The sequence below is a fragment of the Phaseolus vulgaris genome, chromosome 8, assembly GCF_000499845.2.
Source record: "Phaseolus vulgaris cultivar G19833 chromosome 8, P. vulgaris v2.0, whole genome shotgun sequence".
Classification (NCBI taxonomy): domain Eukaryota; kingdom Viridiplantae; phylum Streptophyta; class Magnoliopsida; order Fabales; family Fabaceae; genus Phaseolus; species Phaseolus vulgaris.
The window spans coordinates 28,325,221-28,351,643 of NC_023752.2; the positions used below are offsets into that span (position 1 = coordinate 28,325,221).

Below are 26,423 nucleotides of genomic sequence, written 5' to 3' on the forward strand. Positions count from 1 at the left end.
CATTCAATGGGTACCTGATTTTTCAGAGAGAGGACTTGACTCTGTTCTGCACTGAAAAAGTCAGAAAAAGTGGAAAATCACCTGGTCTTCACATGTGATCTTTGACTAATCATTAAGGCTCTTGAATTTCCAAGATTTTGGAATATATTCCTTTATGACTGTTGTAAATCCTTTCTGAACGTGATCAGCTTTCAACACAGATCCTTTGACCAAAATTCTCCCTTTGAAAAATATCTGCAACGGCTAGAAATTTAAAAAGCAGTTAAATCAATTTCTACACAGTGTTGTCAGACTCAAAACAATCGGTTGTTTCGAAGAAACAATCGGTTGTTTTTTTGCAACAGTTAAAAAACTTGATTTTGTAATTTTTAACCATAAACAGAAACAGATTAAAGTACATGACATTGATTAAAAGACAATTAATCATAGAAAAGAACTTTGAAACAGAAATTTAGAACAAATAAAAGGAAGGTCTTATCCTTGTGTTGTTTCTTCAATGAGCCAATTGCTTACTGATCAAGAAAACTTCTTTTCATTGTTTTGACCTTTTGCATAGCATTGATTCAGCTTCAATGACTGCCTTTTTCTTCAACAGCTTGATCAGAAGGCTCAATTCTTTCTTTTTTCTTCATTTTTCCTGCATAAACAAATTCAAGTTGCAAGATTTGGTCCCCTTACAAATTTGGGTCCATTTGGCTTTTCTTTACTGTTAGAAACATCACATCCCTTAGGAATCCATTTCATAAAACCTTTAGGAACATAATATTTTCTAATTTTGCATAATCTAACAGAATGGCCTTTCTTCATGCAGTAAAAGCATGTAACAACCAGTTGTTTCGTCTTAACAATCGGTTGTTTTTTTTATATTCTCAAAAAACTTTTAGAAAACCTATCTTGCTTGTTCTGTGGATTGAAGCCTAAACCAGCTTTTTCAAAAACACAGCTTTGAGATGCTAGGACATTCTCAAAGTTTGACTTTCCTTTTGAAAGCTTGTCCACAGTTTCAACAAGATAGTGAACCTTTTTCTCAAGATTTTCACAATTTGTGCAATTGAGAGTATCACACTTGCAAGAGGCATTTTTCAAATGATTTTCCAATTTTTCAAAATCACTTTTTGCTTTTCTCAGTTCCTCTTAAAGTGATTTAACTTTCTTTTCAAGCCCATTGTTAAGATCTTTCAATCGGTTGTTTGAAAGAACCAATCTATTAGCTTCATTGAAAAGCTTCGAGCAATTCACTACAGTTTTGTTCATTTAAGGAAGCACATGAAATTACCTCACTTGAACTGCAAGAATCATCATCATCATCCTCAGCAACTAAGCATATATTGGCTTTTTCATCTTCACTTGATGAAGAACTTGATGATGATACTTCATTTTCATCCCAAGCTATGTAGGCTCTTTTTGTCTTGCCTTTCTTCTCCTTGTAGCTTGTCTTTTTCTCTTTGCTCTTGTTGGGACAATCTGCCTTTATGTGACCTTGCTCACCACAACCAAAAAAACTATAGTTATTTGAATTAAATTCATTGGGTTTCTTGTTTCCATACCTATCCTTGTTGTTGTCTTTGTTGCGGTTTCTTTTTAGGAATTTGCTGAATTTTCTTGACAGCAAACTAAGATTTTCCTCATCACTATCATCACTTGAATCTTGCTTTCCCTAATGTTTGGATGCTTTCAAGGCTATGCTCCTTGTGTGTTTATCTTCACTCTCTTGAACATTGAGTCTATTCATCTCTAGCTCATGTTCCCTAAGCTTTCCAAACAAAGAGGCAACACTTAATGATGTTAGATCTTTAGATTCGGAAATAGCAGTTACCTTTGGTTGCCATGCTCTATCAAGACATTTCAAGATCTTGATGATCAGCTCCTCTTTATCAAACGTCTTGTCTAGGCTCATAAGGTGATTGATGATGTGTGTAAACCTTTTCTGCACTTCAGCTATGGTTTCACCTTTAAGCATTCTAAACATCTCATACTCTTGGATGAGAACATGCTTTCTAGCTCTTTTCACCTCATTTGTTCCTTCATGAGTGACTTCCAAAGTATCCCACATTTCTTTTGATGATTTGCATTGTGAGACCCTGAAAAACTCATCAGAATTTAAAGTAGAGGTTATAATATTTTTGGCAATGCAATCGAATTTGGCCTTTCTACTTTCTGCATCAGTCCATTGAGACCATGGCTTCTCAATGACAGAACCATCTTTTTCAAACGTTGGGATAAAAGGGCCATTTTCAATTGCATCCCAAATTCCTTTGTCAAGAGATTCCATAAATATTTTCATTCTAACTTTCCAAAACTGGTAATTCAAACCACAAAACAAGGGTGGTCTGTTTATTGAGGCACCTTCCCCAAACGGTAGTCTATCAGCCATTTTGAAAGATTTTAGGATCAACTTGAATGACTTTCAAGAACCAAGCTCTTGATGCCAATTGTTAGAAAAAGATGGCTTTAAACTAGAGGGGGGTGAATTGTTTAAAGGGGTTTTCGCAAACTTTTCAAAGCTAGAATGAACTTATTTCATAAACCAATTGATTCAGCAATTCAGTTAGCCAAAACAACAAGCAAAACTGTAATACTAGAAAAAACAATCGGTTGTTTCTTCGAAACAATCAGTTTTTATACCAGCAAACAATAAACAAACTGAATTTAAAGAGTTAGGGATAGAGAGATTGTACACAGTTGTTTATACTGGTTCACTCCAAACTAGAGCTACATCCAGTCTTCTCAGAAACCCTAAGGATATCCACTAAGCAATCACCACTTGATCACTTACACCACAACCAAGAGAATGACCTCGAACACCTCAAGAAACACACTCTCCTTGGCCAACACTAAGATTGCTGATCTTGAACACTTCAAGAACACACAACCAATCTCAGCAAAACACACACACGAATTGTTCAGCAGTTTACAAAGATTACACTTGTTACAAATGAAAATCTGAAATCAATACAAGCAAAATCCTATTCAGCACCTTGATCAATCTCTCAACTCTTAAGCAATCTCGGAAATCTTTTAAAAACTCTTTTATCAAATTCTTTTTTTGAGATCCTTAGAACATTAAAACAGTTTTTCAGAATATATCTACGAATATAGTTTGTTATCAAATCTTAAGAAACTCTTAATTGCATTTAAAACAGATTGGTCAAAGCATTTAATGACTGGAGCGTATTCAGTTAAAGCATTTAAAGCTCAGTCAAAGAAAACAGTTTTTCTGTTATGGTTTTAAAACAAACAATTGATTGTTTCCTCGAATCAATCGGTTGTTTTGTTACGTAACAAAATTCACCATTCAAAAACAGTTTTCAAACTTTCTCGAAACACCTAAGAGTAAACAATCGGTTGTTTCGACAAAACAATCGGTTGTTTCAACTTAGTTTGAAAAACATTTTGCTTTGATAAAATTGAGATGCTAATTGCTTTGAGATTTAATCTAAGGGTTGATTACAACATTGAACTACCCCAGAACAAAGCTTAAACCAGCACAGCAGCATCAAGCAAAGCAGAGGCTTCATCATCCTTCAAAGGATTTGGATTCTTCAAAACATTGAACACCACATGGTTGAACAGGAGGAGACTCTAAGATAAGTGGTGAAGAACCACCACTTGAAGTGCACAAACACCCAAGATAAGACCCAAAATTCTAGAGTACTCAAACTCACTAAACACTCCTACAGAGTTTCTTTTCTATTCAAAATTCAATGTGTGCAATACATGAGACAGGACACTATATTTATAGGAGAGAGTATCTTGGAGAATAAGAAAGAGGGGTAGGGGTGTCATTTGTGAAAAGCCTTCAATAAGGTAGGTAAAAGAAACCCTAAACCAAGAAGCCCTTGTCATGAAAGGTGGGTTTGGCACAGACCCAAATTACTAAGCACACCCTACTCAAATTACTAAGCCCACCCTACTCTAGTTTATTCTTCTATTTTGAACCCCCAGAGTGAGCCTAATTTATTTACAAACATTTTTGTCTTGTAAGAAAACCAGAAGAAAGGAAATCTAATGCTCTGGTATATGCCCAGTTCTTCTTCTGCTGAGGTCCTTCCAATATTTGGTGGGGTCTTGTCTTGTAAGTTGAGATGACGGATCAAAGTGTGAAATGCCTTTTGTGTCCTTGGTCATTTGTTTGGCTAATTGGGTTGTATCACTTTACAAGGCAAGTAGCTGAGCCAAAATTTAAAAGTAGTTGTGTTAGGAGAGTTCGTGGTGCTTGTAGCTTTATCTCATGTCCCAAGATATATTTGAATGTTGATGTTTGGCACAATTCTTCTTGAAGACATATGTAGAAAGAAATCTCTGAAAAGTAGACTTAAGCTTCAGGAATTTTCAGTGATCTTGTTTTGGCTTGAAGTCTGCATTGAGCTTATATCTAATGTTTTTTCACTTCTTTATCAAACATTTTTTTTTATCTTTGTAATGCTCATTTTGTCTAACATACATCAATTATTGTCTAATGCTTCATTCTTCAACGGACAAATGACGTTGTTGATAAGCATTTTTTATTGTCTGATAGACAATGCACTAGTATGATCTGATTTTCGTGTTCACATACATAACTTTATGCTTTGTTGTTTTAAGTACTTAATCAAAACTACATGTTTAACTTTTTTCTTAACAATCTCACTAGTGTTATATAATTATGAAAATGATGAAAGTCAATCTTAAAAAAGTAAAAAACAAATAAAGAGAATAAAAAGAGAAAATTTTAGAGAGATATTTTTCAAAATGTATAACACTCAAAATAAATTAAAATTTCTACCTTTATACATTTCAAAATCATCTCTACTAATCAGAAAATGGGATCTAACATTCAATTTGCTATGCAAAGGACAACATTTCTTTTGAACACCCATTATAGTACTAACAATACTATATTGAGCATACAAACTCATAATAGATTGGTGCCCTTTGTCATAATCATTATGAAAATTTGTAATGAGTCTAATATCAATTGTTAATCATGTCATTACCCCAGGTCAAAAGTTGTGATTGATAGTCAATACACAATTCTTTTCTACTTGAGAGTATACCAACCTAAACATCACAATTTTTATTTTTATTTTTATAAGCTTTCATGTTAGGCATCACTATGCAACTTGACATCTCAGCTAGGCTGACACCTCAAGTAATAACAATCATCTGCTATCACATGACAAAATTATTATTAAAAAAAGAAAAAAGAAAGAAAATACAAAAAATAAATATAGGGGATTAGACCAAAACCCATATGTTAACAAAAACGATACTTAGGTAGATTATACCTATTTGTAAAGAATTCTAAGAGTGAAATGCTTCTCTACGAATAAATCCAAAATTAGCCAACTTATCAGCACACACATTCTCTTCACGAAAAATATGAGTAACCCTAAACCTGATTTTCCAAAGTAATTAAGACAAGTATTTCATCGATTACAAAACATCCACAGAACATTATTCCTGACAATAAATGCAGCACAAACCAAGGCAGAATCACATTCAAGCCATACATTAGTAAGCCCCATCTTTTGAGCTTCCTCCATAGCATGTATAACTCCATAAAACTCAACAACCATAATAGTCTAAACTTCAAGAAACACGGAGAAAGCACCCATACTCCCACGGAAAATACCTCCACAAGTAGCAAGACCAGGATATCCGCTAGCAGCCCCATCAATATTAATTTTAACTCAGTCTGGTGAAGGGAACTCTCATCTAATAGGAAGAAGACGAGGAACTTTACCAGTACGAATATTAGTACAAAAAAACTTAATCACGTTGAAATCCAACATATCATTCTTCATTGAAGCTTTAGACGGATTTCCCACTAGACAAGTTAAATCTTTAATTATCAAAATAACCTTAGAAATATCAATCTTATCCTAAAATTTAGCTTAACCTAAACATCAGGATTCGACATAAGACAATTGATATCATTCGACAATACTCTGAATTTTTAAAGTTAATTTTAATATAGATTACTTTAGAATATATATGTATATATTTATTTTAGGAATTTATTTTATTTAGAAGTTTAAGTATTTCACAAGCTATTAACAAATTAAATATAAAGTTATAATATTATTAGGCTAAACCATTTTTCTTGCTTTATTTTTTAACTATGAGAATAAATTATTCTGCGATACAATGAGTTACTTTATCCTAAAAGATAATTAATAAAAAATTCGAAAGAGATAACATCACTTATTCAAATTTAATTTGATTATTAGTGTTTTCATAAAATAAATATAATTATCAAACATTTCAAATTTTATTATATGCATTCATGAAAATTTTTACAATTATGCGTAAAATTGGTGATTGTATTACACAAGGTCCGAGACCCGTAATACCTCGTGAGGTTGAGACCTCCTTGATCGTACACAGTTAAACACATTAATGATAAATTAAACGAGAATTAGAAATAACACCGTACAAAATATCAGAACATTAATCCTGAAAATTGTGTTTATACAGGCTACAAACATAGAGGTCCCAATCTGATAAATAGGTTGACCAGCATCATGCCAATGTATGCATTAATTAAGTATTTATTACACTCAACTACCCAAAATCGAACACTAACTTGATTGTCGGAGGTCATTTTGCAGGTACTTCTCTAGAATTTCAATTGAGACCCTCGAATAAACGACACTGGCACATAGCAGGAACGAGGAGACCTTCTTGGTCCAAACAGGAATAGTGACTATGTAATTTTAGATCTTTAACAAATGTGTAGTATCATCTATTAAATATATTCTCTATATGTGTTTTGATTTTTTTTTTTAAATTGATATATTTAATATGACCCTTGATACTTATATCATGGATGATTTATTTTTAAAATAATAATGTGTTAACATTAAGTTTTTTGTGGTAGAATCTCTCATTCACGGTCAATTCCACCATTATATATGTTTGTTTTTTCAGTTTCCCTCCATTGGTTGTGTATTGATTTCTACAATCTATAAATTGTCACCTTCTTTATTACATACATAGTAAGACTTGATTCTAGAGAGTGTTATGAGAAGAATAAAAAAGCAAGAAGATTAGTTTTAATTTGGAAGATGAAACTCTTATTTGTTGTCTTAGGAATGTGTGTTGTTGCTTCACCTTGTGTGTGGGGTAGAATGGAACTTGATGCAGGTCTAAGATTCAATGTTATTGACTATGGTGCCATGGGCAATGGTGAAACTGATGATTCCCAAGTATGTTTTTCAGTTTTCCTTTTCTTCTACACGCCTATATAAATATCTAATTAACACCATATGTTAATTCTTGAAAGATTTAATCCCTAAATTAATTCTCTCTCTCTCTCTCTAATTAACACTATATGTTAATTCTTGAAAGATTTAATCCCTAATATATATATATATATATATATATATATATATATATATATATATATATATATATATATATATATATATCCATGCACATACTATTTTTCGGTATAGTAGATAAAAAATATGATAATCTTGAGGACTTGTTTTTACTTGTATAATTTTATATAAACAATGAAATTGTTTCAATGCATACTATTTTCTTATTCTTTATATTATATATATATATATATATATATATATATATATATATATCACAAATGTAATAAGCCTTCAGTGTTTATATGACTAATTAAGTTTAGTTAGATAAAAAAAGGTTATACTAATTAGCTGTAGCTAGTCTATACCAACTCACAAATTTCCTCTATTAAGGTATAATTTTTATAACTTAATTATGTTATTACTCTTAAAATTTAAGATAAATCAAGTTTTAGTTTCTTAAAATTTGTAAAAGTTTATTTGAATCTCTTATATTTGAAAAAAAAAAATCATCTATAAACACTAGTTATTGAGAGGGTTAAAATGATTTTAAAATTGCTTTTAACCTTTTAAATTTAGTATTTAAGGATTAACATTTTATTCTTCCTTTAACTGAACAAAATCCAATTATGTCAAATTTGAGGAGTCAAATCATAACTAAAGCATTTTTTTACTCTACGCTAATTTTATATAATTACTTGATATCTCGTTATGTTTTATTTATTTTTTAATTTGTAGCGTTTAATTGATGTTTAAGGACATTTTGAAGATAATTATTTTTAATGAATAGAAAGTGTCTTTTCACTTGGTATTCAAAGACAAGCACTCAAACGTTCATTTACAAATGAATTTGTAACCTGGCTTTACACCTTCACTTTATTTATGATTAGTATTATATTATTTTCAATTAAACAACAATTGTTAAAAAAGATTCGACTTTTAAAGCAAATTTGAGTTACCCTTTACTTAATTAGAGCCAAAGCCTTTTACAAAACTTTTGAAGTTAATTTTTTTTGTATGTGATTTTTTATTTGGACTTTTGATACATGGAAAAAGTAGTACTTTTTTTTCTACTAACTTAGAATTTCTCTTATATTTGATATGATTTAAAACTATTTGGTTTGTTAGGCTTTTCTGAAAGCATGGACTGACGCATGTAATGCAAGTTATGGCACTCCAACACTTCTCATACCCGAAGAGAAAACTTTCATGTTGCAGCCTCTCTTGTTCAGTGGTCCCTGCAATCCTGCAATCGTTCACATTAAGGTTATTAGTATTTTTAATATCTCTCATATTTTATAATCTTTTCAACAAAACTAAAGAATGGAAAAATGAAGCATTTTAAACTTTAAATAAAATGTTAAAAGAGTTGTCAAACTTTTAATTGTATGCTTATATAATTTAAAATAAAAAAAAGTATTTAAGTCCATGTAAATACTTCAGATATCATTGAGTTCAGCTTCTAAATTGAGCGCAGGAAGCAATTGCCATAGGAGCCTTGTGCGTGGGCCTTTGTAAAAGTAATTTACTTCATCCAAACAAAGTGAAAACTTGAATCTGTATGTTTTTTACCAATTTAATAATAGTAACAACTCAGTCCCATACTCAAAATTTCCATGAGATCACCTAACACGAACATGTGGTCGGATTTTGAGAGATTTAAATTTTATAGGACAAAATAAAAATAATTTGATGATGAAAAAACTTCAATTTATAAGGAATATTTGTGTTTAAGAAATCATAGTTCAAGTCACATTTAATTTAAATGGTTCTTTTATCACCTTCAAAACTCATTCTTTATGAACCTTCATATCTTTACCATTCTAATAAATGATACTAATGAAACTCATCAATTAAAATAACATGCAAAGATTTGATTTTAGATAACAACTAAATCTGATTCTACTTATTTTACTTATTTTTAGTGGTACATTGATTTTGTGATTGTATGTTTGCAATTAAATGAGTTTATAAAGGTTATTCCTTTAACTGGAGTATTTGTTGTTTTAAATTTATAAGAATTAAATAGGTTAAGTTTTGAAGACTTGTTATTTATAATTATGTATAAGAGTTGAGTTATCCGTGGTTCATATTAATTTTATTTTATTTTTACAAAAAAAACAAATAACACAAAGGTAGAATTGACTAGAACAAACAAGAAATAAAAGCACAAACAATACAAAGTCACCAAAAGAAAAAATAACACTAAACAATTGATATTGTAACTCCAAAACTGAAAAATGAAAACATTACATCAATTTTTTAAAACAACGTCATGTAAAATCATTTCATGCGATAGTTGCATGGAAAGTTGGCAAAAAAACACAAAATACTTCTCTGTATACTGACAAAACATTGGATACTAACACATAAAAGCGATTTTTGTCCAAATGGCGTAATATTTCCTGAAATGGTAAAAAAATATTTATTTTAAAATTAAACAAGTCGTATTTATAATGTAGGACTTCATGTATACACAGTTATCAAGTACGATTTTAGTTAGACACAGTTATCATGTACTACTTTAGTTATATCAAATTCTACTAATTAAATTGTATTTCATATTCACAATTTGACAATTTTAAAATAAATAAAAAATTTATCCATGTTAGATCATTAGAAAAAAAAAAACCATAAAACCTTCATCTGATATATACTTATTCTGATAAGAATGGATATAAATGTGTTACTTATCTTGGCTTGGTAGCTTAAGGGAACCATTACAGCCCCAAAGAAGATTAAGGGTTGGAAACTGGGAAAAGGTACTCGGAAGGCATGGATCCGTTTCAGGCGTATAAATGGTCTTGTTATTCGTGGAGGGGGACAAATTGATGGCCAAGGTGCTCCATGGTGGAAATCCTATTTCAACACTGAAATTAACAGACCAACTGTAAGTTGGAGAACACACATCACTCACTAACTACATCACCAATCAGTATTTGGATTCAAATTAATTGTGTTATAGTGGCTTGATATGATATGTGCATGCAGGCTCTACATTTTAGTGAATGCAACAATCTATTCCTCAGCGGATTGACTCACATCAACAGCCCCAAAAATCATATCAGCCTAAACAGATGCAATGGATCCTTCATCTCCAAACTTCATTTTATTGCACCAGATCAAAGTCCCAACACTGATGGGATTGATATCTCCTATTCATCCAACATCCTCATCAAGAATTCTAAGATGGAAACTGGTAAATGATACATAACTCTTCATCTTTTATTCCATGCTTATTTTTTCTCAAAAATATGTATAATGAGAAAGTTTGTCTATATTAATTAAATTAAACATTATTTTAGTTATTTAAAAAATTAATGGTATTTAAATTAATAGTATTGATTTTTATTATTAATAAATAATTTATAAATTAATATTTAATTAATTATCATAATTTTAGTTACCAATTAATTAGATTTTAAGATTGGTAGATAAAATTTTAGTAATTAATTAGATTATAATTTAAAAATTATTTTTTATTGATAGAAACTACTTTAAATACCAATAATTTTTTAATCTATAAAAATAGTATCTAATTTAATTAATATTATAATTAATTATTTTTTATTTTTAAAATTAATTTTTATCTAATAATTTTCTTCATATGTTTATGTTTTTTTAAGAGGTCACTCTAATGCTATTTGAATTGAAAAAAGAAAATAAATTAAATTATTAATTCAGCTAATAATAGTTAGAAATGAATTCCTTATTTCAAATTTTAACTTGACAATCTTATATAAGAAAAACTGCGAGTAACAGAATTTTACATTGACTGAAAATTGTTATAACACAAATTTTTATGTTTATTTCTTCTGTAGTGATTAATTTTAACCAAATACAACTATTAAGCGTGTTAGTAGCACATTCTCATCTTATGTTCTTTCATAGCTTTTGCGATGAGAAATTCTATCATACAACTAAATTAAGCAACCTTTTTCTAGAATTAAATGAATATTAAACAGAAAAAAAAGTGAGATATGAAGAATAATAGAAAGAAAATGCAATATTATTTGGTTGATGAGGTTTTATATATTTTTATTGTTTACTAAAGGAGATGATTGCATTGCCATTAACCATGGATCCAGCTTCATCAGCATAATTGGTGTTTATTGTGGACCTGGACATGGCATCAGGTAAGTTGAAGTAAATTTGCAGTTCCACATTATAATCAAAGTTATTAGGTCAATATTATGAGACTATATGGGATGCATGTAGTATTGGGAGCTTAGGAAAAAATGGAGCTCATCAAACAGTAGAAGAGATATACGTACGAAATTGCACCTTCAATAGAACCACAAATGGAGCTAGAATCAAGACATGGATAGTAAGGATAACAAGTTTCTCTATATATTTGTTCTAAAAAATTAAGCAAATTATAAATGAGATTAAATAAGTTTGATGTTTTGTGTTCCTTAAATCAGGGAGGACAAGGATATGCAAGGAAGATCACATTTAAGGATATTGTACTTGTTGAAACTACAAACCCTGTAATTATTGATCAACAATACAACCCATATGATAGTGTTGAAGCAGTGAGGGTGAGTGATGTTAGTTATCACAATGTGAGGGGAACCTCAAGTTCTGCGCATGCAATCAAACTGCACTGTGACAAAAACATAGGTTGCACCAACATTGTATTGAAGGGGATTAACATAACTACCATTGCTGGAAAGAAAACTTATGCATCATGCAAAAATGTAAAAGGGGTGTGCTCTTTCTGTAATCCCCATGTGCCATGCCTTTCTCACTCCTGAATGATCAAATTTATGTGATCACTGTCTCAGTGTTTTATTATTTTTTCTGCTATGTAATGAATTCTTGATCGAATATTGCAAATGCTACAAACTCTACCATTGGGATTTAGTACCTAAGTTTTCATTTATGAAATACATATATATTTGAGATTGAGGCACATAATATTAATAATCTGTAAAGTCACATACATACATAAAGTAGATTGAAAGGGAAAAAAGGTTAATTCCCTTTGATTGGACTCATGATATATGAGACACAAATGATAAAATAAAAATTCCAACAATTAGATTTTTGTAATTAGCCCTTGAGTTTGGTGAAAAAATGTCTCATTGTTGCCTTTGAATATGTGTATAATTTGTCCGCGTAAGAAGTAATAATTTGTCCCTAAAGACGGATAACGAACCTACAAGAAACAATTGAATTATCAATTATAAGATTTACTAAATAGAAAAAAAAAGTTTGTTGGGAATTTGTTTAATGATTGCAAGAATTGTAAAGAAAGTAAGTTAAAGAGTTTGTTGGGGGTTCATCCTTCTTACACTTTTGTATTTTGAAAATCATAGTAATATTCTATCATTTGATTGATGTTGATGTCCATATAAAAATCATTTATATAGATTCCTCACATATAAAATTAGTAAGAGAGTTTCCTAAATATTGATTTCGTGCATATTTATAAAAACTCCTTAGCATTACGATTAGATGTTGATAGAAATTAACATTTCAAATATATTCCTGGCATTCAAATATGTTACTACAAAAAAAAGTGTATATTGTGGCGGTTTTTTTCGTATAAAGTGGCGTTTATAACCGCCACAATATACGCTTGTGGCGGTTTCCCAAACCGCCATAGAACTGGCCGCCACAAAGTTTAATGTGGCGGTTTTATGTTACCCGCCGCAACACCCGCCACTTTAAACATAGTGTAAATAGTGGCGGTTTTTATATGTAAGTAGTGTCAGTTATAACTGTCGCAATTTACAATCATTGAAGAAGATTCTGACACCATAATATTCGTAAGTAGTGGCGTTTTTAACTGACGTAATTTTAATACTGAATAAGTAAAATTTAACCACTTTTTTATAATCTGTTTTATACAATTATAAAATTTAACCACCACTTTTCTATAATCTTTTTTATAATCTGTTTTATACAATTATAAAATTTAACCACCATTTTTTCATAATAAAATAAAATAATGTATAAAGTTATAATCATCCATTCATTTCATTAAAAATTAAAGCACACATAATAATGTTCAAATGTTTATATGTAATTGAAAGTTAAAGCACACATAATAATGTTCAAAAGTTTAAAACACATAAAAAGTTCATACATCCCTAATCAAGTTTAAAATTCCAACACATAGTTGTTCAAAAGTTCATACATTCCTAGTCAAGTTTAAAATTAAAACACACATCTCTAATCAGTTTTGCTTCCGGCACTTGATCCTATTACTTGATTAGGTGATGGAGCACCACTTCCATAATCTGATGCCTGAAATAAATAATTTTAAGTTAATAAATTTGTATGTTTATAATTATAAAATAAAAGACACCAATAAATATTTAAATATATTAATACCTCATTGGTGGATGCATGAACCAAATTAGCTGCTATTGCAGCAAAATGTTCTGGAACGTCTTTTCTTGAAGCAATATAAGCAAGCAAAGTGTTCATTTGATTTTTCACAGTTGCAAGCTCATTTTCCATTTGAGTTATCTTGTCCTCCACATTTGATGAAGTTGAACTAGAGGAAGCATGGTTCATACCACTTAGCCTTGTTGTGGATCCTTTGAAAGCAAGGCTGAGACAAGCTCCATATGATAGCCCTCTAACTCGACTCGGATGCTCCTTACCAAATATGACACCAATTGGATCTTCTGGAGATATATTTGAACCACCTTTTGGATTTGTCAACATTAGTTCATCAATTTTTTCCTGGATAAAATTGAAAATATATCATGGCAGCAACAGTAAACATAATGAAATGGTTGAACTCTCAACTACAACATAGAATGAGGGTAAGGTATAAAAGAAACCATCCAAAGTTCATCCCAATTCTCTACAATTTTGATGACTGTGACTTAAAACCCAAAGAAGGTAAAAAGGTAAGAAAAAAAACTGAGAAATTAAAGGTAATAATTAAAGCATGCTATAAAAGAAAATATTGATTAATTTTAAAATTCCCTTGTGGTAAAAGGTTCTTTATACATGCACTCCATTATTAATTTCCCATAGCATGCTATAATCTAGTGCGATTAATAACAGACCATGTGTTTGGTCATCAATCAATCTAGTGCTAAAATCTATATGATAGCATTCTCACTCATCAATCACTATCCAAATTAAGACCATGTGGTTGCTTATGCCAAGTCTTCAACGTAAATAGCAATGCCCTTGCATGGCTGTCCAAGTCATTCCCCAATGGAACCTTAAAGACAAAATCTGTAAAATCATACCCCTAAATATAGATGCACCTATTCATCTATAAATAACAATTACCCACCCCTGATTCCACTTAAGTCCATGCTATCATGGAAATATTGTGCCTGTCACCATCACATAAACTACCATTCATTTTTATCATTATAATTCTTATTATTATTACTATTTCTAGATTTCCTGCTTTTTCTTTTTCCTATCCACCACTTCCCATATCAATACATCATCATCAAAGTAGTCCAAACACTTACCCCAATTTCCAGCGCCTCTTCATTCACATATATGCCATTTTTCCTCTTATGTGTGATCTTCCACATTTCAGCTCGTCCAATATTTTTACCAGTCTCAATTTTCTATATGTTCAACAATAATAATATAAGTATAATGTGGTGGAAATTGTAATATATTAAAATAAAGAGCACAATATAAGTAAACAAATACCAAATTATTTCTTCTTCTTGACAAAGACATAGCACCACCAGTGTGAGGAATAACTTGTCTCTTCCTTATATCTCTATTTCTATTACACATGTTCTACAAAGTGAAAATGAAATCAGTTTTGTGTAAACTTAAAGTAAGCTTATTAATAATAAAAAAACAGAGTTTACTATACCATTGTAGAAGGCCTCAAACGATAATCAACAAAAACAGCCCATTGTTCCATGTTTAATCCAGCTGGAACATTCTTGATGAGGTCACTTCTGCTCATAAGAGGGTCATAAAATTCATTCCAAAGCTTGCATCTGTATTCCCTCCACAGTTTCCCAATTTTAAACATAACATCTCTTTTAGCCAAATCTTCATTTACTTTGAAACAAAATCGAGACTTCAAAAAAAGAAAAGAAGTTAGTCCAAATGTATTGAATAAAATTAAAGTTATTTCAATGTAAGTTATATTACCTTTAGTGCACTCTCCCACACTGTATCCTTGTAAGTATCTGGAAAAGTTGGCCACTTTTCAAAACTAATAGGGAACAATACATGATTTGCTGCTAGCTGTCCACAAACTCCAGCAAGTAAACCAGATGCTTCTCCAATTGGTTGAAAATTATCATCATAGTTCACCACCACACGTAATCCGGTAGGTAAGTTATGACTAACTCCTTTAGTTTTTGACTAACTCCTTCGCCATCTATAAAAAATCCAAATACATTATTTCATGTGCAGTGAAACTTATTACATGTAAAGAAAAAAAAAACAAAAGATTTTACCTATAGCATCAACAAACCAATAGTGGTTTGATTGCCTTGATTTTCTTGGTTGCACTCTTTCAGGTTCAGACTCAGAAGTTGGTTGTGCTGGTGCAGATTCAGAAGTTGCTGGAGGTACAGATTCAAATGATTCAAGATTTTCAGATTCAGTCTGTGGTTGTGGAACTTGTGAAGCTTGTGATTGTGGAACTTGTGAAGTTTGTGATTGTGTAGGTTGTGAGGTTTGTTGATGAATAGATTGAGAAGCTTGTGGTAGTGGAGATCCAAATGGACTTGCAGAAGTAGTTCTTGTCTGGTCCTGTGTAGTAGAAGGCGTAGCATTAATGTTTACATAGTTGGCCACAGATTTGTCTGAACCAGCAACTGACTTAAGCAAGTTCTTGATCCTTTTAGGTTTAGGCATATCTGCACATAAAAATGAAGTAATCAACAACATAATTTAAATTTGAAGATATATTAAAAGTGGAGATATATTAAAAGCTTCATACATGCACATAGTAGATGAATGAACATATTAATAGTGCAGCTGAACCAAGGTTATTATTACTCTGACATTGAGTCATTTTCATGAAGTTCATCATCATTGTTGTCCTCATTTAGTAATTCATCATCTTCATCCTCCCTAAATAATGCCAATTGGTCAGAGTTGCTGAAAAATTCATGTAAGTCTTGTTGTGGACACGGTTCTACTTCACAAACTTCACCATCTCCTTCTCCCATATCATACAAGTCTCGTGGTTTCAAATGGACAGCAATTGACCATTCCTTATTCACCTCATCATCTATATAATATACCATTCCAGCTTGTGAAGCTTCAATGTATGGATCATGCTCCTCACGATCTCCCGTGTGAATTAACCTTGAAAAATTAATACAAGTGAAACCCCAAGGATCCTTCCTCAACCCACAGTCCCTTGTGGTGTCAGCCCATTTACATTTGAACAAGATAACCTTAAAATGACCATAGTAATTAAGCTCAATTATATCTTCTAATTTTCCATAATATGCCAAATTTGCTTGTCTAATATTTTGATCCACACCACTTACAACACATGATGTTGAAGAAGTTAAGAACACTCCACAGTTTTGGGTTTTTAAGTCATGTTCTCGACTTTCAGTTCTAAATTTGAAACCATTTACATTAAAGGCAGAAATTCTTCTAGCATGTGTTGTTGGACCTTGAGCTAGATACTTAAGATCATTTGCAACTGTACTTGAAATGTCTGTGTTATTAATCTACAAAAATAATGCTTGTTGTCAGTATATCTTTGAAATTGACATTTTTAACTTGTAAAAACATATTGTACCTACCCTTTGAGGAAACCAATTCATGAAATCCTTATTGACAATCTTTTCTAGCTCTGTATTTGGAATTCTTCTCCCTCTAGACCTTCTTCGTAAATGTTGTCTAAATTCCCTAAGAAAAAATTTAAACCAATATATTACTAATAATTCCATAAAGGACAACTTTTCAACATAATTAGATTTATATTGAGTGTTAATACTCACTCAATGTAAGGTTGAACTTGAGGGCAATTAAATAACACATATCGATGTGCTTGCGTTCTCTCAATAGTTGACATCTCAAAAGTTGAAGCAGCACTTACAACTCTACCAATTGGTGGAAATAGGGTATTCAATTCTGAAATATTTGTGTTGAAAGAGTCATCTACACGTGAAGGTCTATTAGTTCTTGTTTTCATCCCTTCCATATATTGAGAACAAAAGGTCAAAACCTCTTCAGCTAGGTATCCTTCAGCAATAGAACCTTCAGGAATAGAACCTTCAGGTTGTGCCTTGTTTCGAACATACGATTTTAAGTGTCCCAAATACCTATAAAATTCTTTCGCAATTAGAATAATCAAACTTTGAACTTAAAAAAAGTACAAAGGTTCGCAGGAAATTAAATCCTACATTTCTTCTATGGCTTGTCAGGTTCCACAACATCATCAATATAATAAAATTCATAAGATGCCAATTTACAAACACTGTCTTTCTGCCAGATTTTCATTATTATCAATGAATTAGATACATTTAATATCTAAAGATTAAATGTTTTATATTTATTATATAGCAAAAGACTAGATTTAGTTTTGGTTAACCTTTAAATGTACTTTTGTTTTTTTTTTAATGGACTAATTACTTAACCAATTCTTTATTTATCATTAGCATCACCATTCTATACATATAAAATAACTTATTAGTGGACAAAAGGTAATCACACGTCATTACCCCCATTGGATTTACATTTCAAAGTGGAAATGAAAAAGTCGCATGAAAACGAAAAAAATTTCCAACTTCACATTTGCAAGAGACAAATTCACTAAAGAGGTACCATCAAGCTAGTAGCCATTTTTCAATTAAGCTGACACATGTATTAAAAATATGGAGCTATAGCAAGCATGTTCAATTAAGCTGACAGTAATATTATTCATATATCACTCATATTTTATATTTTTTGTAAGGAAAAAGGACAGAGAAAAAAAACACATTCTTCCTTTCTATTTTCTCTGTCATGAACCTGAGGTTTAAAATAAATTTTCAAAAAAAGAAAGCGTATAAAAGAACATTATTGTGTGTGTGATAATAAGCATAAAAGTGAGGAAACTGAAACTCACTCTACCATGCCACCAATTGAAACTCACTCTACCATGCCACCGCTCTCTCAAATTCCACCTTCTTCTTTTCTTCACCCTTCAACCATTGCAGAATGCTGGTTTTCCAAAGAAGTCCTGATTCACAAAATGATTCAGATTAGTGCATAACATACAATAACCGCCTTACACACTATATTGATAGCTTATATTAAAAGAGTAGGGATATGAATTTGTCTCACTTGTGGCCAATCAATTAATCTGTCATTACCATGACATTCCTTAAGCACCAAAATACACTTGATGGACCTTCACTAGGAGCACCATCCAGCAGCCACCTGTAACAGAGCCGCATGTAAAGCATAAAGTTAAAAATGATATAAGGCATGAAGTTACACCGCATGTAACAGAACCGATCCTAGTCACCTGCTGGCCACCCAAGAACCAAACCTTAGCTCCATCCAAATGGCTCAAAAGAGCACATCATCAGCCTCAACCACTTAGCTTGGTTACCACATAACAGAATTGCTTCCTACACTTGGCTAGGCAACTAATAGATTACCACAGGGACGCTGCTCTAGAATCAGAAAAAAGATCCTCCCTATGGTACATGCATTATCATGTACCATCTGAAACACTAGGACATGTGGTAGCACCACTCCTCAACCATTACGTACCTTATCATGCCACGCGACTTCTTAAATCCAAAATTATATCCAAGGACTACGATTGTATGCAAATACAATTTAGTCAAAACTTTCTAGTGGTTGTGAAGGAGGATAATGAATACAACGCTTCTCTTTTGACCAATCATTCTTTATCATATAAAGTGGTAAGCACAAATCAAAATGACAGTAACCAAAGTAACAGTTTTAAAAATCACTTCTTACAATAATTAAGAAATAATCTTTATATCTTTTTGTTGGTTAGTAATATAACATTTTACAATGATAATGGATGTTTATCAAAGTTACCTAATCGTGGAACTTATCATCAGTACCATTCAAGGGGAAGTTAATTTATGTTTAACCACTTGACCGATGCATGAACTACAATAACAGCTGAGAGAAAATACTTAAGGGCTGGAGCTGTAGCAAGTAATGGAAAAGGTCGGCATCCAGAACCAGAACTGTAAATTGAATAAAAAAAATGTCAATGACTTGTTCAAAAAACGAGGTTTCGATGAAGAGTTTCTTGGCTCCAGGCCCCGTAAACCCCACATTGGACTCAACTCCATGCCTTTCAATTGAATCCGAAGAGAGTACATGCACAAATTCCACACAATCTTTTGTTTAACAATATCTTTTGTGGCTCATAGATGAAAGAAGATCCGGTAGCATACATTTAAGGTTTTCATAGCACGGGGAAGTAAAATTAACAAAGCTGTATTGTCAAGGGACTACCTGAATTAGTGATTTGTTTTCGAATGCTGCTTAATCCACTTAGAAGCTAGTTGATGCAAGTTCTTCTCTGACCCTAAACTTCTTCTCTCAGCAACAAATTCCTACCATCACATTAGGGTTTCGTGAAAGGACAAAGGTGTTAGGGTTTCATGTAAGTGTGAAGCTAGATGGAAGTGTTTCATTTCGTGTGAAGCAGAGAAAGAAATGTTAGGTTTCGTTTTGTGTGAAGAGGCTTAGGGGTCTGGTGCAGAGAGAGAGAAGAAACGTTAGGGTGTGGAGCAGAGAGAGGGAAGAGGTGTTAGGGCTTGGTTTCCAAATTCAAAAAAAAAAAAAATTAAAAGTAAGTTTTAAAAAAAAAAATCCAATTTTCAAGTGAAAGCAAGTTTTAAAAAAAATGAATAATAAAAAATGGTGTATGGAGGAAAAAAACTGGAATTTTTTTTTTAAGGATAATTGCGACAGTTAAAAATGACATATTATACTGAAATGACGTATTATACAAAGATAATTGTGGCGGTTAGTCAAATGCCATATTATACTGAAAATTGTGGCGGTTATTAATAACCGCCATATTTTACACTGTTTTTTGTAGTGAAACATTGTTATTTGAGTCAAAAACTTATAGATACTTTTTATTCAAATCTAAGGATCTTGGTCATGGTAAACAAACATTACAAAAACTTATACAATATCAATCATCAATCAAGAATAGAATATTATATTTAAATATCACCTCAATACATAAGAGTTTGAACATATTACTCCTAATCCCAAAGGGTGGAATTAGTCACTCATGTTAGCCATTACAAGCATGGAAAGCAAGAAAAGAAGATTCAAGATGTTTCTCCTTGACGGCTGCCTCCTTTAGAATTTTCTAACACCTTCTATTCTCCCAATTGATGTCAAGGGTTGTTGCCCATGCCTACTATTTAACCTAGTTGGTCTTGGACATAGTGACTTCTTGCCTGGGCGTGATTGGGTTGGGTGAGTTGGACAAAAATAGGTCAAACGTCTCTAAAGTGATCTCGCCTGGGCGAGATTGGGCTCTCTTGGGTGAGATCCTCTATGAGCTTCTAGCTTGGGCGAGTTTGGGTGAGTGTTTATAGCGTTCCAACTTTCTCCTTTTATCTTGTATATTCTTCTTTTGCCCTTTCATCTCCATTCTTCCCTAAAATCCTGAAATTAATACAAATTTGGAAATAAACCGTTTTTATTCATATTATAATAAAAAAAATGTAAAAATGTTTAAATTCATAAATTAGGGGTTATATTATAGTTATTTTATCAATTAATATCCAGAAATGCATGTATTTTAATATGAAATATTACTGAAATATGACACTTATCAACCGTATGTGTGCTCTTGATACCACTTTATGGATGAACTTCATCCTTTGTTGAAGTGCTTTGACTGAATGGAGAGCAGAATGAATTGCAGCGAAAAGATATTGAACAAATGAAGGAGTGGAACCGATGTTGGTTGAAGGACTTCACACGGAAGCAAGGTGAAGAATAACTTCTTTTTATAAGAACCCTAGGTTAGGGTATTGAACCCTAATAAGAGTGAAAATGGGACTTTGAGAAAGTGTTGGAAGTCAATTTCTGCAAAGTTTCTCTACACATTCAAGTCTAAAAATTACATGATAAAAGTCACTTATTTATAGGCATATGAAGGGGAAAGTAGCTTGCAAGTGAAGTTATCTTAATCGTAGCTTGTATGGGAAGTTAGGGTTAAGATTTGAGCCTTGTCGCTCAAGGTTCTACAAACCCTAGCTTGCCATGCAAGTTAGGGTTTGTAGAAGTATTCCTTGTACCTTTAGCTTTCTAGGTTTAGGGTTTTCATTCTATTATAATTTGTGACCCAAAATACAAGGTCTAAGAAAAAGGCAAACCCTAGTCTAATTTTCTACATATATTCTTATACAAAGCTTCAAAGTTGAATATTTGTTGTGTCTTTGAGTCTATGCTCTGAACCTTCTTTTGTAGTGGCTTCCTTTATGTGGATGGTCCTCTATCATTACATCTTAATAGATTCAAGGAACTATCCATGTGCACTCCTTAATTTCAAGGGATCGTCATGTGTTAATCTTAGTTAAGTGGTGTTAACTCTTGATTACAAGGTTAACTCTATTTTTTTGTCCATTGCTCTTCTATGACAAAATTCTCTCCTATATATATAAATATCTCCTATTGAGTTGAAGTTAAACCTTGTATTTGATGAATACAATCCTCATGAAGTTTGAATACATGATTTCTATTAAGTAGTGTGTGTGTTATTTGTATGTATTTTCTTTCTTGTGATTGATTTGATCCTTAGTTTTGCAAAAGAAAAGCGTTAGAATTTGTTTTGCTCAAACAATAATTTTAATTGATTAAAAATATAATTAAATCTTTTAAAGTGTTTGTATTTGAAGTCTTAAAGGACTACAATGAATATTTTAATCAGTTAAATTATTGAGTTAATTTGTTAAAATTACTTAAAACCTTAATTGGTTATGACAAAGTGTTTTTAATTTGTAAAAACAATGTTTTAATAGGTTGAAATCACTTAAATTCTTAAAATATTTTATATTTCTAGAAAGTTGAAATTGTTAGAATTAATGGCCTAAATAAGGGGGTGAATTGTTTGTCAAAAGATTTTCGAAAAGATTGGATAAGAATGAAGTTTTAACAACAATCACAAAAGAAGTAATCAAGGAAGCCAATCAAACAAGGTAAAAGAAACTATTTGTAGAATTTCAATCAGTTGAAACTTCGTTTTAACCGGTTATTTATGGCAGCAACAATAACAAAATCAAATCAAATAGTTTATAAGGAGTGAGAGAGAGAGAGAGAGAGATTACACATCCAATTTATACTGGTTCACTCAACCCTAAGCTACATCCAGTCCCCATAACAACCACTGGGTTTCCACTAGTAACCAATCACAGATTACAATACACAACACCACAAAGAGATGATCTTGATACCACAAGAACCACTCACCCTCTTTGTCTTCACACAACCTTAGTCAAAACACTCTCTGACCTTACAGGGTTTACACACTTCACAATTACAGAAAAAGAAACTATTACAAGAATCATATAGGAACAGATTACACCTAAATTTACAGGAATCACAAAGCTCCTAAGATCAGACCTTGAACCAATGCATAGCTACTTAGCAATCTTGCAAAACTTTGATTTGAATCTATTCTCAAAAACAGTTTCAATCTCACTTTCTGTGTATATTTGTTGCTTTTGAAATTCATAGAGAAACCATATTTATAGCTCTTAAAACTAGATGTTTTATGCAGTCAATCATGTGCCAAAACAGTTTTAATCCAACTGAAAAACAGATTAACAGGTTTTTGAAAAGTTGTTATGAAATGTGACAATCATTCGGTTGAAATGTTGTTTTAATCGGTTGAATTGGTTATGACTGTTAGTCAACCAAGTCAAAAACAGTTTTGAAAACCTTCAACCAAGCTAAGTGACAAACAACCAATTATATCGTGGTTTCAATCGGTTTTTTTCTCTTTGCTTAGAAAAACACTTTTCTCTTTCAAAATAGATTGAACCAGCTTGTGCAAAGGACTGAGAATGCTCTGTAGAAGAATTCTAAACACCCTAGAACTAAGCTTCAAACAAAAACATTAAAGCATCAACCCTTCACTCCAAATTTGGATCATCAAAGCTTCCATGTTCTACAATCTCCCCCTATTAGATGGTGACAAATCCTTGGGATGCTTTTTGGAATGTTCTTGTTTAGAATCTTGTTTAACCTGCATTCACAAGAAAGCATAGAAATACAGGATAATTTATTCCAGTTAATCAGACACCACAAACTAGTTTCCACTAGGTGATTCCCAGTGAGAAACATCAGTCAAATCAATGTGAGAAACCAGTCAAACATGCATAGGTGCAGCACAGAAAACACAATCGATTATTTCGCAGTATCAGGGTTTTAAATCAAATTAAAAACCAGTTATAGAAATGTTCAATCAAAAGTGCAAAACAAAAATAAGTGCATATATTATAACATTACAACCCAAAGCTCACTTCTCCCCTTATTTGTCTTCACAAATAGAAAGATAGAAGGATTAAAAAACAACATAAAAGAAAAGAAATTGTTCAGAAAATTAAACCAGCAATTTAAATGAAGGCCCTGGGCTTGCTTCAGTCATTCCTTCCATATTGCAGGTCAAGGAGTTGGTTCTGAACCTCTTTAATTTGTTCATCCAAGGTCTAGAACCTTGAATCCATATGTTGAAACCTTGATTCACACAGTTCATGAAGATTTCTCTGGTTCTCAACAAAGTTATCCATTCGGTTTACCATGAGCTTATCAAAAGGAGACATTGAAGTCATCCTTTCTCCCATGTGATCAGTACTTGGATCAGCTTCATGAGTCTCAGCAGCAGGTTCCTCTAGGTTTGCTGCAGCTTCAGCTTCTTCATCATGAGTCCCACTTGGGCCAGGTTGGTCATCATCCTTACTTACCCATCTCCCACCAATCTTGGTAAATCCCATTTTGCTTAGGGAACCACTATGGATCTTACTTGAAGGCTTTACAATCTCAGTCAGTTCTTATTCAATATCTACTTCAAAATAATGTAGAAATTTAAAAATCAAAATGGCATAGGGATAGTGGAAGTCACTTAACCTTATAACCTTTTGCATATGGTCTTTGAAGATGTGAATCCAGTTGAGTTTCACTTTGTTCATGATGCAATAGATTAACAATAAGTCTTCTTCAGAGAGAGTAGAATGATTGCTCCCCCTTGGTGTGGCAATCTAGGACATAATGAAGGCAATGAGCCTTTCATCAAGCTTCAATCCTCCCACAGAAAAATTTCTCACTTTTGAGAGAGGATTCTTGTAGAATTTCACTTTGTTAAATTCTTCTATCACTCCAAGATTGCCTTTGTTTATTCTTAATCCAGAAAACTTCATCCCAGTTATAGCAGTCCACACATCATTGGTGATTACAATATCCACCCCTTTCACATGAGAGTTGAGAGTGTCACCCTTGAATTGAAGGTTTGTGCATAATACCTTCACCAAATCTGGCTAGATGTTTCCAGAAAGCTCAAGGAATCTCTTCAGCCTTTGCTCCTTTAGAAGACTTTTTACCACAGTTAGATTTTGTTGCTTCATCCAGGTGAAAGAGACAAGCTTTGGAGTGTTAACAATCTTCCTACTGGCTTCATGTAGGTATTTTTCTATCAGTTCTAATTCTCCTGAGAACCAGCCTTCTAGTTTTCCACCACTCCTTACTGCCTTTGTCTTTATTCTCTTAGAGGATGGAGAAGTTGATGCCATGGTTTAGAGAGAAAAGATGAGAGCACACTGCAAAAACAAATTTAGTGTAGAGAGAAGAAAAACAAATTAATCTTGGTGAAACTAATGGCCTCATATATAACCAGAATAGTCAGTCAAAGTTGGCATTTAGTGGGTTGTATTCAAAACTGAAAAAGGAATCAAATTAGAACCATAAAGAAGTTCTGGCAAACATAATAGAAAGCACAGAAAACACATGCTGATTTGACCAAACTTAAAAGCAGTTTTAATTTCCAATGCTTAGAGGAATCTATTTCATGAAGAGCAGTTATTGCAGAGAAAATTTGTATTCAAAGCTTTAATTAAAGCATTGTTGACCACAAACATCACTAGGTTTGAATAGAACAACAAATTAAAGCACAGAGATTTAAAACATATTTGACCAGTGCTGACAAGGCTAAAACAATTGGTTGTTTCGTAGAAACAATCAGTTGAATTTCTGCAACAACTTAAAGAAGTTTGAAAAAACAAATACTTTTAACAGACTTGAACATACATGGATCCAGATTAAAACACATTTGTTATTTTTGTATTGAAACAAAAGGAATACCAAACAAACATAATCCAGAAACAAAATAATGAAAATCCATAATTGGATTTAGAATCAAATGTTCAACTATAGGAAGAACAAAGAGTTATTCTTCAAGATTTTAAAGTACACATATGAAGCAGTACACAATATCAGAACAAGGCATTGTCTTGCTTATTTGCATCCATGGGATCCTGATTCTACAGATCCTTCATGTGGAAGCAAAAATCTAAAAAATAAAGCTTATCAAATCACAAGATTTGATCCCTTAAAGAACTTAGGACCTTTCAAGTTAGATTTATCTTTAGAACCATCAAAATTTCTTAGAATCCATTTAAAGATACCTTTAGGAACAAGAGATTTACGAAACCTGCAAAATCTAACAGAGTGACCTCTCTTCATACAGTAAAAGCCTGTAACAACCGGTTGTTTCGTTCTTTTAATCGGTTGATTTTCTGGCACAGATGAAAAAGGTTTTGAAATCCCATTCTCTTTGCTCTGTGGATAAAATCCTAAGTCAGCTTTTCCAAAGACACAATTTTGAGATGCAAGAACATTCTCAAAGTTGGATTTTCCAGTTGTAAGCTTATCCATAGTTTTCACAAGGCAGTGAACCTTCTTTTCAAGAGATTCACAATTTTCACAAAAATTAAAGTCACACATGCAAGCAGAATTTTTGTAAATCAATCCAGGTTTTCAAAATCAACTGTAGATTTTTCTAACTCTTTTTCCAGTGTTTTAACTCTGTTTTCAAGCTAGTTGTTCAATCCTTTCAACCGGTTGTTCAAGAGAGTCAATCTTCATGTATTTTATTGAAAGCTTGAGTAATTAGTAATAATTGTTACCTTTGATTGATGA

General features: G+C 32.0%; 3 protein-coding genes across 7 annotated transcripts; 1 reads left to right on the forward strand and 2 right to left on the reverse strand.

Annotated features, from left to right (window-relative positions):
• Positions 1–6,928: 6,928 nt before the first annotated feature.
• On the forward strand, positions 6,929–12,220 carry LOC137827130 (probable polygalacturonase At3g15720). Its single transcript, XM_068633348.1, has 7 exons — positions 6,929–7,190; positions 8,433–8,570; positions 10,012–10,194; positions 10,296–10,503; positions 11,359–11,440; positions 11,523–11,631; positions 11,729–12,220. The coding sequence occupies exons 1-7, from the start codon at positions 7,050–7,052 to the stop codon at positions 12,059–12,061; spliced, it is 1,194 nt and encodes a 397-aa protein (XP_068489449.1). The 5' UTR covers positions 6,929–7,049; the 3' UTR covers positions 12,062–12,220.
• Positions 12,221–13,345: 1,125 nt separating this feature from the next.
• LOC137826582 (uncharacterized) lies at positions 13,346–20,038 on the reverse strand. 5 transcript variants are annotated; one of them, XM_068632594.1, is made up of 13 exons: positions 19,716–20,008; positions 18,555–18,650; positions 18,337–18,450; positions 17,228–17,551; positions 17,030–17,135; positions 16,207–16,954; positions 15,719–16,123; positions 15,408–15,639; positions 15,121–15,333; positions 14,949–15,041; positions 14,759–14,860; positions 13,647–14,003; positions 13,346–13,559 (listed from the first exon to the last, which is right to left on the reverse strand). In XM_068632594.1, the coding sequence occupies exons 9-13, from the start codon at positions 15,283–15,285 to the stop codon at positions 13,485–13,487; spliced, it is 792 nt and encodes a 263-aa protein (XP_068488695.1). In that variant the 5' UTR covers positions 15,286–15,333; positions 15,408–15,639; positions 15,719–16,123; positions 16,207–16,954; positions 17,030–17,135; positions 17,228–17,551; positions 18,337–18,450; positions 18,555–18,650; positions 19,716–20,008; the 3' UTR covers positions 13,346–13,484. The 5 variants fall into 5 exon arrangements, 2 of the variants coding, with proteins under 2 accessions (XP_068488695.1, XP_068488696.1); XR_011083539.1 differs by lacking the exons at positions 13,346–13,559; positions 13,647–14,003; positions 14,759–14,860 and adding an exon at positions 19,287–19,441 and having other exon boundaries at positions 19,716–20,038; XM_068632595.1 differs by lacking the exons at positions 16,207–16,954; positions 17,030–17,135; positions 17,228–17,551.
• Positions 15,399–16,121, reverse strand: LOC137824882 (uncharacterized). The gene is made up of 2 exons (XM_068630561.1): positions 15,719–16,121; positions 15,399–15,610 (listed from the first exon to the last, which is right to left on the reverse strand). Exons 1-2 carry the CDS (start codon positions 16,119–16,121, stop codon positions 15,399–15,401), a joined length of 615 nt encoding a protein of 204 aa, XP_068486662.1.
• Positions 20,039–26,423: the final 6,385 nt, after the last annotated feature.

Excerpts from the sequence above, each read along its gene's own strand:
- LOC137827130 (XM_068633348.1), top strand. The coding sequence starts at position 7,050 with ATGAAACTCTTATTTGTTGTCTTAGGAATGTGTGTTGTTGCTTCACCT. Across the intron at positions 7,191-8,432 it reads GTGAAACTGATGATTCCCAA|GCTTTTCTGAAAGCATGGAC; the intron begins GTATGTTTTTCA and ends TTGGTTTGTTAG. Across the intron at positions 10,195-10,295 it reads CTGAAATTAACAGACCAACT|GCTCTACATTTTAGTGAATG; the intron begins GTAAGTTGGAGA and ends ATGTGCATGCAG.
- LOC137824882 (XM_068630561.1), bottom strand. The coding sequence starts at position 16,121 with ATGCCTAAACCTAAAAGGATCAAGAACTTGCTTAAGTCAGTTGCTGGT. Across the intron at positions 15,611-15,718 it reads TTGGTTTGTTGATGCTATAG|GAGTTAGTCATAACTTACCT; the intron begins GTAAAATCTTTT and ends CAAAAACTAAAG.
- LOC137826582 (XM_068632595.1), bottom strand. The coding sequence starts at position 15,285 with ATGTTTAAAATTGGGAAACTGTGGAGGGAATACAGATGCAAGCTTTGG. Across the intron at positions 15,042-15,120 it reads GTTTGAGGCCTTCTACAATG|AACATGTGTAATAGAAATAG; the intron begins GTATAGTAAACT and ends TTCACTTTGTAG. Across the intron at positions 14,004-14,758 it reads AAGAGGCGCTGGAAATTGGG|GAAAAAATTGATGAACTAAT; the intron begins GTAAGTGTTTGG and ends AATTTTATCCAG.